The 14,618-nt window shown below is 33.5% G+C and overlaps 4 protein-coding genes across 5 annotated transcripts; 3 read left to right on the top strand and 1 right to left on the bottom strand.

The window, feature by feature from the left end:
* The first annotated feature begins 46 nt into the window (after nt 1–46).
* LOC112800366 (uncharacterized) lies at nt 47–2,206 on the top strand. 2 transcript variants are annotated; one of them, XM_025842602.2, is made up of 6 exons: nt 47–145; nt 278–314; nt 461–663; nt 802–838; nt 971–1,206; nt 1,386–2,206. In XM_025842602.2, exons 1-6 carry the CDS (start codon nt 107–109, stop codon nt 2,034–2,036), a joined length of 1,203 nt encoding a protein of 400 aa, XP_025698387.1. In that variant the 5' UTR covers nt 47–106; the 3' UTR covers nt 2,037–2,206. The 2 variants fall into 2 exon arrangements, with proteins under 2 accessions (XP_025698387.1, XP_025698386.1); XM_025842601.2 differs by having other exon boundaries at nt 799–838.
* A 1,996-nt stretch (nt 2,207–4,202) lies between these two features.
* Nucleotides 4,203–7,114, top strand: LOC112800365 (probable enoyl-CoA hydratase 2, mitochondrial). Its single transcript, XM_025842600.3, has 8 exons — nt 4,203–4,657; nt 4,738–4,907; nt 4,985–5,059; nt 5,311–5,401; nt 5,512–5,563; nt 5,933–6,036; nt 6,152–6,228; nt 6,717–7,114. Exons 1-8 carry the CDS (start codon nt 4,432–4,434, stop codon nt 6,894–6,896), a joined length of 975 nt encoding a protein of 324 aa, XP_025698385.1. The 5' UTR covers nt 4,203–4,431; the 3' UTR covers nt 6,897–7,114.
* A 912-nt stretch (nt 7,115–8,026) lies between these two features.
* LOC112800364 (ubiquitin carboxyl-terminal hydrolase 3-like) lies at nt 8,027–10,623 on the top strand. The gene is made up of 9 exons (XM_025842599.2): nt 8,027–8,298; nt 8,435–8,566; nt 8,679–8,717; nt 8,895–9,000; nt 9,082–9,140; nt 9,269–9,343; nt 9,542–9,590; nt 9,693–9,769; nt 10,202–10,623. Exons 1-9 carry the CDS (start codon nt 8,143–8,145, stop codon nt 10,298–10,300), a joined length of 792 nt encoding a protein of 263 aa, XP_025698384.1. The 5' UTR covers nt 8,027–8,142; the 3' UTR covers nt 10,301–10,623.
* A 151-nt stretch (nt 10,624–10,774) lies between these two features.
* Nucleotides 10,775–13,174, bottom strand: LOC112800363 (G-type lectin S-receptor-like serine/threonine-protein kinase LECRK3). The gene has a single exon (XM_025842598.2). The coding sequence runs from the start codon at nt 13,172–13,174 to the stop codon at nt 10,775–10,777; it is 2,400 nt and encodes a 799-aa protein (XP_025698383.1).
* Nucleotides 13,175–14,618: the final 1,444 nt, after the last annotated feature.

The following is a 14,618-nucleotide window of genomic DNA, read 5'->3' as shown; positions in this document are numbered from 1 at the left end:
CAAAAATTTGGCATATCATTCAAAATTCCGAAAGAGAACTAAACATAATTTTATTATTTCAGCTTCTCGTGTGTCTTCCCAGCCTAGATTCTTCAGATGCGTTTTCATGGATTCAATTCTGAGCCCTGAAAACCTAGATTCCCAGGTAAAATCCTCAACCACATTTTGCTTCTGCCGTTCTCTTTTTTCACTGTTTGGCAGCTGAGAAAATTACATTTTCAATTTTCTGACTTGATTCCGCCCCCCCCCCCCCCCCCCCTCTTTCTGCTTGTTTTAGATTTCCAATTCGTTTCCGTCACCTTCATTCCCTTCTGGTATGTATCAATTTTTTATTGAAATTTTCGTAACAGCATGAAATCGAGTAATGGGTTAGAAACGAGAAACTTAGGAGTTCTTTAAACTCTAAGCAGAAAAATATGCACTCATTTTGGTAAATGTGTTTTGTGGGGTTATCTGTTAGAGCCTCCTGATGTTGGTAGCTGGTTCTCAAGCTACAAGTATCAATCTCCCGATCCGGATACAAATTTTGGGTTTGAAGAATCTGAGTTTAGAGGATCCAATATCCAGAAAAATGAAGAAGAAAATGCGAATTTCGAAATTGATAAGATCCAAGATGAAGTAGTTGAGGATGATAAGCACAATGAGAAAGTGTGTTTGACCAGGGTAAATTTTTCAATTCAACTTGCTAATTTTGAATTGAATGCATAATCATTAAAAAAAAAAAGGAATTTAACGAACTGTATTATTGTGTGTAGCTCAGAAGGGGCTTTTAAGGTTTTAAATCTTTTTTTTTTCCAGCAGAGTTTGGATTCTTTTAGCTCAGACTCACCCCTTTCAGGTTTGTACTCTGATTTGGCTACCAAGAAACGTTTAATCATACAGAAAATGTGAAATGTTTGATTATTTCCACTAGTTAACTGTGGTTACTTTGTGTATATCTGTGCTTGCTATGTTTTCTCTTTTGATTCAGAGCCTCTTGATATTGGAAACTGGTTCTCCAGCTATGCATACGAGTCTTATGTGCCGGATACGTATAGCATGACTAAGGATGTTGTTTCAGAAGAGAGTGAGTGTGAGAAGGAAAGGCTTGATTTAGAAGTCATAAATGAAGATGAAGACAGGTCTCAGAATGATCATCCAAAAGCATGTTTTCCACATCATAGCCCTTCTGATGAAAAAAAAAGGGTAGAAGAGCCTTCTAGGAGGGTACTATTCTATATTTCTTTTTCAACAATCTTTCTATGATAGAAGTAATAGGGTATACATAACACTTTTTTAATACATACCAAGTAGATTACATATTACTTTGCACTTGCAATACATCAACACATCCAACTTATCTGTGTTCATTAATTTTCTCTGGTGTTGAAAACTGAAAATCACAGGGTAACGATGGTAGTGCAGTTGAAAAAAGTTTAGCTACTACATGCACTTCCCATTTGGAAAATGTTTTGCAGCCATGTATACAGGATAAGACATTGAAACATAATTCTAACCAAAAGGAGTATGGGGAAACAATAAGGATGAATCATGGAAGCATTAATTGTAGCCGAGAAGCGCAGATAGTGCCATTAGATGTCAAGAAAAGTTCAGGCTATAGAATTCAAGAAATGATACAAAATAATGATATCAGAGAAGCAAAAGCAGAAGCTAAGATCCAACATGGCACGGTTGATGTGAGCATAAGTTTATGTAAAAGATCCTCAGGAACGAGTTCAACTTGTACAAGAAATAAAGAAAATGATGGATTTATTTCAACAAGGAAGGACAAATGTGCCAAACCCAATGGTGAAAATTCTTGGAAGAAATCAGAAATAGTATCACTACAATGTTCAACAAAAACAGGAACAGTTCCATTGGCCTGTGAAAAGCAAGCTGTCAAAAAGAGAAAGGCATTAACAGATGTAACAAATGTTCAACAATCCAATGTCATTGAGATTACAGGGAAATGGAAATGCCCTCAAAAGGGTAAACCGTATGTTGGGCCTGCTCTGAAGCAACTTAGGCTTGAGAAATGGGTTCATAGGGTTTTATAAGAAAATATTGTTAGAGACATGTTCTTCAACTGCTCAAGGCTAATTGTGCAATGAGTTTTTAAGTTTTTATTACTTTCTAGTCTTCGGACGAAATCGATGTTGATAATGTACTTGTCGAATGGTGTGTAAGTGTGTAACACTAATCAATTGAACAAGCAAAAGGTTTATTATTTGATTGTGTTCACCAAATTCAGATTGGTCTATGTAATATTTTTTTTCTTCGTGCTGGGAAAACAAAGTTGTCTTAAGATCAAATGAGAAAGTAAATTTTAAGTTTTTGTTTCTTTCCCGTTTAAGCATGTTTTATCTCCTGACAAAAAAAAAAAAAAAAAAACGTTTTATCTCTACGCAACTACTTAAATGAAGATGCTAAAAACATCTTTTTATGAAGATTCTTGTGTTAAAAGTGTATTTTGTTTGTTTAGCTACATTTTAAAAAAAATAACACTTTTGTAACACATCAAAATCAAACCATACATTTCATTATCTAATGGTAAAAAAGAAGCATCTTCATATGAAGACAATAATAAAATCTTCATTGTAGTATCCACCTTATCTCTAATGTATGTCTCTTTTATATTAACACAATGATAAAAGATTTGATAAATTATTGTTTTAATTTCTAATATTCAGATTAAATTTTAATTTTTTTCTAATGTTTGAAATGATATATTTTTATTCTAAATATTATATTTCGTTTTATTTTAGTTTGTTAGTTAAAACTAAAGTTTTTTCTTTAGAAAATGCATTTTTAAAATTCTTTTTTTATTGTTTTTTTATTATTTTGTTACTTTCGCTCTCAAATCACTACAACTATCCTTATGAATTATGACGACTATAATTATGATATTTGTCATTATCTAAAAGAAAATTATAATTGAAAAAAAATACTTTAAAAAAAATTATCAAAAAATTAAAAGAAAAAGTCTAAATATTAGATACTAAAAGAACATTTTATCCTAAAAAATTAGAATCGTATTATGGTACAAAATATTTTTTAATTACTAATAAAAATTATTCTTTTTATAATAAAAAATAAAAATGTCTTGTACAACATACATTTCGAAACTTAGTTGTATATTATTATTTTTAGCCCACCTTCATTCGTTTACTAAAGAAATTTCGAAAAAATTATTTGATAATTGATTCTTAGTGATTAACTGATTATTATGCAATTCATTTTGCTTTTCATATACAAAGTTATCTTAAAAAAAAAAAAAAATGAGGGGTGGGGGGATTCTATAGCCCGAATTTGTACCATCATATCAATATATTGGATTAGGCCCATCTTCTGTCTCCTGATGGATATAAAAAAGGAAAGGCTGCCCATCCACTCAACTTTCTAAAAGAAGGAAACTCTGTGGCTGACGCATGTGTATAAGTGGCAGTTGTTGTAGTCTTTTTAGCGTTTGGTGGAGAGATTGAGATAGAAAGTTTGAGACTGAGAGACTGAGATTAAGAGACAGGAATTGAAACAAATCTCAGTATTTTGTTTGGTGCAAAATGGGAGACAGGAATTGAAACAATAATGAAACTCTAATTTAACTTGCACAAAGGGTAAAATTGGAATTAATTAATTGAAATGAAAATATTTTAGGTATAAAATGTTATTAAAGTTTCAATCTTCATCTCTAAAAATTTCAGTCTCCTGTGTCCTTACTTTTTGGAGGTACTGAAATACTGAAATTTTAGAGACAGAGACAAAAATTTTAGTATCAGTCTCTGAACTAACAAACACGATACTAAGTCTCAGTCTTTCGGTCTTTGTCTCAGTACCTGAATAGAATTGGATAGAAATTAGACTCACGTTAACCAACTTAGGTTAGGCTCACTTTATTTATCTATTTAAATAAATGTCAAGATTTGTATCTCATTTTACATATATAATAATTCATTAATTAGTGATAATAAATTTTTAAATAAAATTTTAATTTATAATAGATTGATTTTTAATTTATTATATTTTATATCTATTATGATAAAAAATAAAAATATAATTTATTTTTATTATTTTTATTAATTTTTTATAATTATATTTGTTATTATTATGTATAATATAAAATTTTATATTTTTATATTTTATGTCTTGTTTTTAATATTTTATTTAGAATCGTGTTTGAACAAAAAAAAGGAAATTCTAAGAGAGAGACACTTGAGTTTAGAATTGAGACAACAGCCAATAATAGTGGTGCACCTAATAAATGAATTTATTACAGTTTGGAACCTTATCTTGTCTAGAGATGAGCGCATTGTCAGCACCACCATCGATATCAATTAATTAATATAAAAATGCAACGATTTCATCATTCTCTCTTTTTGCTGCCATCCTGCAAATAAGAAAAACAAAAAAAAAAGGCTTAGTTAGTAATCTAAAGCTCAAGAGAGAAGAAGAAAAATGATGCATGCGTTGAGATCACTGAGCAGGAGTGTGGGTAGAGACTCCATTTCCAATGTGATAGCTTATCAGTATAAAGCTTCTTTGAGCTTCGTTACAGTTTCTCATCAACCTCACCACATCGCCACTCATCATCACTATCAGTATCAGACCCAACGGACCCTCATTTTGGAGCCTTCCGCTTCTGAGTTCGTCAAGCTTCAAAAACTCCTACACTCAGATTCTGGTAAGACTAAACTTTGTTGATCATGGTGTAACCGCCGAGGGTATACCTGTAATTTTACTTAATTCTTCTTTTTTTGGCAGGGATTGTTGAGGTAACTTTGGATAGGCCTAAAAATAAGAATGCCATAGACACCAAATTGATGAGAGGGTTAAAGCATGCATTAGAGTTGATTAATCAAGATTCTTCCACTAATGTTGCCATCATCACCAGTTCAGTTCCTGGTGTCTATTGTGCTGGTGCCGATTTGAAGGTATAACAAATATAAATCACCCTCTGCATTTCGAAATTAACTTCATTCAAATATTGTGTTACTATTGTTACTTATAGGAACGCAAGACGTTTACTGCATTTGAGGTTCGGGAATATTCCAAAGCTCTTCGCGCAACTTTCTCATTTCTAGAGGTATATGAACGATTATATATCTAACACTCGCTAATTTTACTTTGAACAACAGAACAACACAATCCACACGTCATATAATCGAACTCTGTCTTCATGACCTTAACCTGTTTGTGTTAATGCCTATGAAATTACTCTTTTAGTTTTTTCAGTTCTGTGAGTGAAATTACTCTTTTTGTTCTGATTTTGCATCTCTGTGAACCTGCCTTCTTGAAACTTGTATGAATTACTTAACTTTGTCATTTCCTATTCAGAGGCTTCCCATACCAACTATTGCTGCTGTTGAAGGGGCAGCATTGGGTGGTGGGCTTGAACTGGCCCTGGCATGCGACTTTCGAATATGCGGTACTTAAACATGACAGATTAATCACAAACTGTATCTGTATATTTTATATGCTTATAATGAAATTGAAATATTATATAAATTGATTTTCTTCCCCTTTCATGGCTTATAGGAGAAGATGCTGTCTTGGGTTTGCCAGAGACAGGACATGCTATAATCCCAGGGTATATATTATTTAGATCATTAGATCTTCACATAGCCATACTGCATCATTTCTATTGTGACTTTCAACTCTATATCTAAACTAGTTCTGCTCACTTCCAACAAATAATGAATGAATGATACAATTTCAAGATAGTTAATGAAGAATATACTTGTTAAATAAGATGAATTGAAGTAGGGAATTTGAATCTTTTTTCTTTTACTTTTTTCAATTATTGTTTGATTTGGTTATCATCATATGTTTTTAATGCTTTGGCTTTGAGAACAACTTATTTCTCCTGCTGATGCAAGTTCAAACGAGTGTACCAACAGCCCAATTATCAACATATGGTGTAAAATGAAATGCCTTAATAGAATTATTATTTGGACAGGGCTGGTGCAACAAGAAGACTACCTCGATTGATCAGTAAGGCAATAGCAAAGGATCTTATATTGACCGGTCGAAGGGTTTACGGCAGAGAAGCTGAGGCTCTAGGTACGCTGATTAGTTCCCACCATATTTATCATTGTTTAATAAACTCTAACTAATTTGGAGGTACAAGAATATCTTTGAACACATAACACATTGTGTACCGTTCCATTTACTGCAGGGCTTGCCAACTACTGTGTTCCTGCTGGTGAAGCTTACACAAAGGCACTTGAGGTTGCCAGGAACATCAATGAGAAGGTAACATCACTGAAAATATCTTTCATGTTGAGAATCATGCACTGTAACTGGGCAGCATCAATTAAAATTCAAGAGAAAGTGTTTTTTTCCCCGAATTATGGTTGTCTTTTCACTTTCTTTATTTTGAAGATATTAAAACATTGGGGGGTCTTAAGTAAAACTAGTTACCAACCATGGGCATTGAGTATGCTTTTTCTGTCCTAAGAGGCTCTGAAGTGAAAATTGGAAGCAGTGACAGAAGCATTGTTACTTAGGTTTTGCTTTAATACAGGTTATAATTCATTTGGCCTTTTCTTTCCCTTCTAGATGATCCCTATTTTTAGTTGTGTTGTAATTGCCAATTATTTACTTGGTCCTGTATATTGGCAAGTTTAGTTAGTTTAAATTCGAGTACTAATCATAAAGAAACTTACTAAATTGTGGTTTTTGGGAATTGAAAGCAAAGCAAGCAGCATACTAGCATTAACTGCAAATAAATTCTCTTGCAGGGTCCGATTGCCGTAAGGGCTGGTAAAAGAGCAATTGAGGAGGGACTTCTGATAATAGATCCGGCAGAAGCTGCAGATTTGGAAGAAGCATGCTATGAGATGACTTTGAATACCAAAGATAGGTTGGAAGGCTTGGCTGCATTTGTTGAGAAGAGAAAGCCAAACTACAAAGGTGAATGAAAGGAGTACCACCATGGCTAGTTGTTTCTTGAATGCTAGGGAGGTTAAATTATGAGGTGGTCATTGATGTTTTGAATCAAACATTCAATAAATTCAATTCTTCTCCACCTGTAATGTTTGATACCGATGGTTGTGTGGTCCTTTAAGAACTAATGGATTTTGTTTTTGCAATTGTGTTCTTGTAAAACTATATAACACCACCAATTTTTATGTTCTCACCTCAACTTGTGATATCAGTATAATTTTAAAGTAAAAGATATGGCCTTTCAGGAGGGTCATGCAAAATATGGCGAATAGTTAAGATGCTCTCATCAATAATTTAAGCCTCTAAGGTGTTTTACTTTCTAATTCTAAAGTGCAGCAACAACATGAAGAGCCAAATCCTTCTAGTAAAATGTGTCATATTGTTAATGTTTTGTTATAAAAGCAGAAAATAAGGGTGCGTTTGATTTGCATTTTCATTTTCAGTATTTTCTGTTTTCTGAATTTTGTAAAGCAAAAAGTGAAAACAGTAAAAATAATAAAATTCTGTTTTTTGTTTTTACTTCCTGTTTTCATTTTTTCCTTCACGAAATTTAGAAAAAAAAACACTGAAAATAAAAACAAATTTAAAAATGCAAATCAAACACAACCTAAATATTTTAGACATATCGATTTTCACCTCTTAATAAAGCTTTTTCAAACATCAATTTTTTGCCTCTTATTATGCTTTAGACATATAGTTGTTATTAGTTATTACCTTACTTGAATACTCCAGCACTGAATCCATCTGTAATTTTTCTACGCTGATTTGTTCTTCCAAGCAACGAAAAACTTTAACTGAATAACTACCCAAGTCACACTTAGTAGCAAACATTTTTGTTCCAGTACTCTTTCTGGTTCCTAAAACTTCTAGTTATTTCCTCACTTTCACTCATGAAACAAAAGTCAATATAAAATTTATAAAAACGGAAAAAATATTTTTTGTTTTTTCTAATATCTAGGGATATTTTATAATAACTTCTACTTATTCCAGAATAGATAAATAAAAGCCATCAAGAAATATTATAAAAACGAAGTAACAGTTTTTGCTGCATTGTGCATATCCGTAGAATACTAGAATATGTATGTCAACTGAAAAGCTGAAACAAGAGAGGGGCAGGTGGTTAAATGGGCTAGGCTTCGGTTGTTGAAATACTGGGCCTAGCTAGTGTAGACTCAGGCCCAATAAGGCCCAACAGAAGACTAAATAAAAGTATAAATAATAATGAAAACGAGAACTCGAGAAGTGTGTGTCTGGAGTGGGAAGGAAAGAAGAAAAAAACTTTTAACAAAAACAATGGCGTCGGTACAACAAAGCACCTCTTCTGCTTCCTCTAAAAGGTGGCTTCCTCTCGAAGCTAATCCTGATGTCATGAACCAGGTTCTTTCCTACTAATCCTCTCTCGCAGTTAGTTTCTAATGCAATTAAGATTATGACAGTAACAGATTTTTATTGTCGAATAGTTTTGAACATGAACGCATAATTTAAGTGTGTTGTTTTTGGATGATTGTTGCAGTTCCTATGGGGGCTTGGGCTTCCACAGGATGAAGCAGAATGCTGTGATGTTTATGGCTTAGATGATCAGCTTCTCGAAATGGTTCCTAAGCCTGTTCTTGCTGTTCTTTTCCTTTATCCTATAACCACTCAGGTTTCCCTTTTCTTTTTCTTTTTATTTTATTTTATTTTTTTATTTTATGCACATGAATGTGACTATGCTGTTTCTTTTCTTCTGATTTTTTAAAACATTTTGATATTACCAGACTGAAGAAGAGAGGTTGCAACAGGAACATGAAAAAAGGGTGAGTGCACATCATCTGTTTGTGGATATTCATTTTCAATTTTAAGACACTTTAAATGCATGTTTCAATATTCAGACAAACTGACAAACAATAAAATTCTATTCTGGTTAGCACATAGCGCATTATCCTTGATTTTTTTTATTATGAACAACCTTTTTTGAGGGGTTTTTTTTTTAGGAATATAGCAGTAAAGTGTATTTTATGAAGCAAACTGTGGGTAATGCTTGTGGTACAGTAGGATTGCTTCATGCTCTTGGCAACCCCACGTCTGAGATTAAGCTTGGTAAGTCTTCGGTAGTAGATGGAATAGACTTTTAAGACATCAACCATTATTTCTCACCTCGGTCAGCGATGATTTTGTCAGTTGAGGGGTCATTCTTGGATAAGTTCTTTAAATCTACTGCAAGCATGGATCCAATGCAGGTTGTTCCTCTCTGCCTGGACTTTGTATATTTCTTTATGTATATCCACATGTCCTGCCGGGAAAACATGCTATTGATGAGCTTGAAATATTACTAAATTTTACTTGTTTGAACTTTTGTATCGTACAGCGTGCAAAATTCCTTGAGAATGATGGAGAAATGGAAGTTGCTCATTCAGTGGCAGCAAATGCTGGCGATACAGAGGTAAATGGAGAATGATGTGAAGATGATATATTAGTGATTCAGTCATACTGATATAGTAGTTAAAATGGTCATTTTTTTCACTTTAAAATTTAATCCGATGTACTTGAATCGATTTAGGCCTTGTTAGTATGATGCTTATATTTAATTCAATCTGTCAACTTACCCCCTTTTTTTGTCTTTCAAATATTTGTAATGCAGGCAGCAGATAATGCATATGCTCATTTTATCTGCTTTGCTTGTGTGGATGGTAATTTCTTTATATAACTGCATATATATGAGGCTTTTCCCTCATCCCCTTTATTTTGGTTACATTTACCTGATTAATTTCTGTGTAATTAAACCCATTCAGGTCAACTTTATGAGCTTGATGGAAGAAAGTCAGAGCCAATATCTCATGGTCCATCTTCGCCAAGTACTTTGTTGAAGGTAAATATATTGCATAGGCAATAATTGTTTGTTCCCTAAAGATGTTCAAACGAAATCGTTAGCGTTGCCAAATGATTTTATTGTCCTGGTAGAGGGCTTTGAATTTAAATGATGCATGAAGAAACAACGGACTGGTAGTTCTTTTAAAATGGCTCGGACAATTTGCCTTGACTGAAACATTCGTCCTTTTAAGACCAATTTTATAGGAATTGGTAATGTTGAGTTTGTTTGACTGTTGGACTGCCCAAAAAAAAAAGGAATCATCTTGGAAAATCTGGCCACAGACTGTGCTTAAAAATTTGCATATATCAAGTGTATGCTCCTTTTGTGTTGTGTTGTGTTGATGCATTCTTCTAAGTTGCAATAACTGTTCTCTCTTTTCTATTTTTAGTTGTATTTTTCAAAAAAACTAATGTCTCTTAATTACAACAGGATGCAGCTAAAGTGATTAACAGCATGATCCAGAAAAATCCAGACTCCATCAACTTCAATGTCATTGCTGTCTCAAAGAAATCCAAGGATGGATTCTAAGGGCTAAGGCTGCAAGTTTCATGTTGAAGAAATCCATGTATCTGCTTACTGAATGTGCCAGTGCTATGCTCGGATTTTATTTTCATAAAGCGTCTAGGAAATGGATGCTCTTCGATTTAAGATTTAATGCAGTGCATGTAAAAATATCGTTGATTAATGGATGGAATTTCGAGACAATTCAATCATGCGAATATGGCTGCATGTGCATGGTCCAAGGACACCGTCTATAACAGGCAGCCCCTGTAACTAACAGCATATTACAAAAAACGTTACCGATGAAGATATGAATATATGATCATAAGTTGTGTTCAGAGAATCAGAAATGAGCCTAAAAAGTACGGATTTTTCATTATGCATGAATTACAAATAGTTAAGAGAGTTGAAAATACAAGATAACCATTCGCTATGTAATTTGTACATACTAAATAAAAATCAAAATCAAAGCACTGGCAGGGATATCTTTTTGTCCCCTTTTTATTTTGGTTCTTGGCTGTGGGGCAGTGAAGAAACCGGATTTAAAGAAAAGGGTGATGGTGGATCCGAGACTTCAACCAAGCCTTCAAGCATTTGCAACACAATCCCCATTGTTGGCCTCTTTTCATGATGCTCTTGAATGCACCAAATTGCTATCTTCACCCACCTTTGTAACCTTCCACTGTCAGCTATAGCCTCCGTATCATCATCCACCAAGGCATCTATTTTCCTTTCTACAAAGCAATCATAAGCCCAATCAGTCAGCACAGCCTTCTCTTCCTCCCCGGACTCCAACATCAGCACACTCTTTCTGCAGCAAATGATCTCTAGTAACATAACGCCGAAGCTATAAACATCCACCTTAACCGTCACAGGAACATTCCTGAACCATTCCGGAGCAACATAACCTCTTGTTCCTCGGATCATGGTGTTGGTCCTGCTCTGATCAGACAACAACAACTTGGCCAACCCGAAGTCAGATATCTTTGCATTGAAGTTATCATCTATGAGTATATTCTGAGGTTTTATGTCACAATGAATGATGGGAGTGTCACACTCTTCATGCAAGTACACCAACTCTCTTGCAATCCCCAAAGCAAACCTTACCCTTAGATCCCAAATGGGTTTGGTTTGTCCAAATAGGAAGTTTGCCAGAGCACCTTTGCTCATGAACTCATAGACAAGCATTCTGTTAGTTCCCTCATCACAGAATCCAATCAACCTTACCAGATTCTTGTGGCAGGTTTTACCAATGGCACTCAACTCAGCCTTGAATTCCTTCTCTCCTTCTTGTGCCAATCTGTCAAGCTTCTTGACTGCCACCACATTATAAAACCTTGATTCTATGGTTCCTTTGTAAACAATGCCAAAGGAACCCCGTCCCAGTTCTTCGCTAAACTCCCGTGTTGCATCCTTCAGTGCTTCATAGCTAAAAGAATGCAGATTTGTTTCTAGAAGACTTGAGACTTTGATGTCCCTTTTTCGCTTCTTCAGGTGAAAAGCCAAAAGAACTGCAGCCAGGAGTACAACATTGATGACAAGCGATCCAATAAGTAATCCATGAAAACCTGGCTTAATCTTATTATGATCTTTCTTTGATTCAGCACCAGTGGGAATGCCAAGAGGTGCAACTCTTGTTTTGATAAGTATTGTTTGACCTCCACTTTGTGTTCTTCCGTTAGAAAGAGGCAACCTCTTCTTCCAACAGGTTTGATTGTTGGTATAGATTGCAACAGCACAATTGCAATCATGTAAACAATCTTGTTGGCACTCATCTTGAGAATAAGGTTGAATCTGCTCATAATCATTAAGAGGAAAATCCACATCACTCAAAACACTAAAATTATATAGATCTTCTGGGCGCGCTTGCAATTCTTTGCCATAATTATCTGCTCCGCAACCAAGAGTGAAATTCGGTTGGCATCCACCAAAAACATTGCTTGGATCAATCAGAGTATACCCATCAGGGCAATTGCAAGTAGGCCTCTGTTCTTCCATGGAGCAATAGCTATTGTAACCACAAGCACCACTTCCATAATCATTGAAAATACTTGTGCAAATGTTACTAGGAGTGTACCTTAAAACTCTCCACCCTTGCTGAGAATTTGAGTCCTTTGGATGAACATATTGAGTTAAAACTCCATAGTAATCAAGTGTAGCTCTATAGTAATTGTTCCTAGGATCAAGAGCTAAGTTGGGTTGCCATTTAGGAGCTTGTGGTGTTGTTCTATTACCATTCTCTGTCTCCAGATATATCTCACCACTTTCATCAAACACCAAGCGTGCAGCATGTCCGAAAACATCGTAGTAATCATAGCGAAATTCGGTAGGCCATGCTAGAGGACTTAACAAGATGGTGTCATTCTGAAAATAGAGTTGAAACCTCCCTCTTGTGTAGTTTGTATCACTCAATCTAGAAGTGAGAGTGGCATCAGATTCAAGAGTTTGGTTTGGCAACAAAGTATCTGTGGGGTTCTTGAAACTTTGCCACAAAAGTTTCTTGTTATCACTGCTTGCAAGAACAAAGTTTCCAGTGTCAAGCATAGAACCATGGGAAACAGGGTTGTTGGTTTGTGCTATCCATGTGGATTCACCATTGGGAGTTGTTAGTTTTAGACCTGATGGTGTTAACTGAATCTTTGATCCTGTTGGTGTTGGATTGCTGAGTGAATATGAACTCCAAACTATGGTTTTTTCTGGTATTTTGTCGTACCATATGGCAACTATGAAGAGATTTGTGTCTTTGAGTTGGTGAAATCCAAAAGCAAATTCAGCTGAAGGTGAACGCCATGCATTGTTGTTGTTGGTGGTGGAGAGTGTTGAATTTATGGTAATGTTGGCAAAGGCTAGTGTGATGTGAAGAAAGAGAAGGGAAGCGATGAAAAAGGTTGCTGAAGCCATGGAAATTTTGATGCTGCTACATGTTTGAGAAATTACTTATTATATACACATTTGTGGAAATCTTAACAATGTGATTTGCATGAATATATAAACGATTTAACTGGATTTTTTCTTTTTCGATATCAGCTCATTCTTTTAACAAAATTCAAATTTTAAATTCTAAATTCTTAAAGAAAAAAAAGTTGAAAATAATTTTACAATAAAAAATTGGTTAATATATTATAAATTTATTTTAAGAATATAAATTAAAAATAAAATCATGTTAACGCGTAATTATATTTGAATGTATCTAAATATATTCAAAACAATATTTTTTTTATGAAAATATAACAATACATGAAAGACACATATATCGATGAATATTAATTAAGTATCATATAAAATATGTTATTATTTTTTGTCATCACTTAACTATTAATTTGATTCTTTAAATGTAGTTCTTTTGGTTTAGTAATTCAATAACATATTTTATCGTATATTTTTAAATATTAATAGATAATTAATGAATAAAAATAATAAATTTTAATGTTTCTCTAGTATTATTTTATCAAATTTTATATTTTAAATTTTAAAATATTTACTAGCCCTGAATAAATAGAGTCTTTAGAACGTGTCAAAAACTCCATATGAAAAAAAGATATCATACAAATTTTATATTTTAAATTTTAAAATATTTATTAATCCTAAATAAATAAGAGTGTTTAGAACGTGTCTAAAACTCCATATCATAATCACTATAAATTTTACCAACAGAAAAGTGCAAAAATGATGAGTAAACAAATGGTGCACGTAATTGACTAACTATTACTTAGTGAATGACTAAGATTTGGAAAAGTAGAAAATTCAATGAAAAAGAGCGCTGGAAGAGAAGATGCCAAACATGCTTCGATGATGGATTGTTCATTTCTTCGGGTGACATTTGGCTTTTGGAGCGAAAATCTACTAATTATGTTTTTTATTTTTAGTTTTTAACTCACGAATGTCTATTGTTTAAGACAGGAGATATATGGCATATATTATAGGAAAGTAAATCGAAAAATATCGGTGTAGCAGTTATTTTAATCGTTGATTTTAATTAATATATATTATATATTTTTTTTATAATTCAGATTAACGGTTAAAATAATTAGAGTACCGATACATTCAGTACACTTAAAATGTTTCCTATATTATGTAGGATGTCATTGAGCGTAGAATTTGGAAAGTCAAAGTAACATTTGAATAAAAGAAGATATGAATTTTTAATGAGATGTTGAAGCTAAGTTATGCAGTGCTAGTCATATAATGTGTTGATTTCACAAAAATAAAAATAATAAAAAAATAAAAGTAAAAACGTTACCACAGTACTTTAGACTAGTAAATGTTTTCTTTCTGCTTCACACGATTATCGTCAGAAAAGGAAAAATAAAAAAAATGCTCCACATGACTAGATCAATGATTAAAG

Source organism: Arachis hypogaea, chromosome 5 (genome assembly GCF_003086295.3).
Source record: "Arachis hypogaea cultivar Tifrunner chromosome 5, arahy.Tifrunner.gnm2.J5K5, whole genome shotgun sequence".
NCBI lineage: Eukaryota > Viridiplantae > Streptophyta > Magnoliopsida > Fabales > Fabaceae > Arachis > Arachis hypogaea.
Note: the sequence above shows the minus strand (reverse complement) of the source record. Positions and strands in the feature narration are given on the sequence as shown.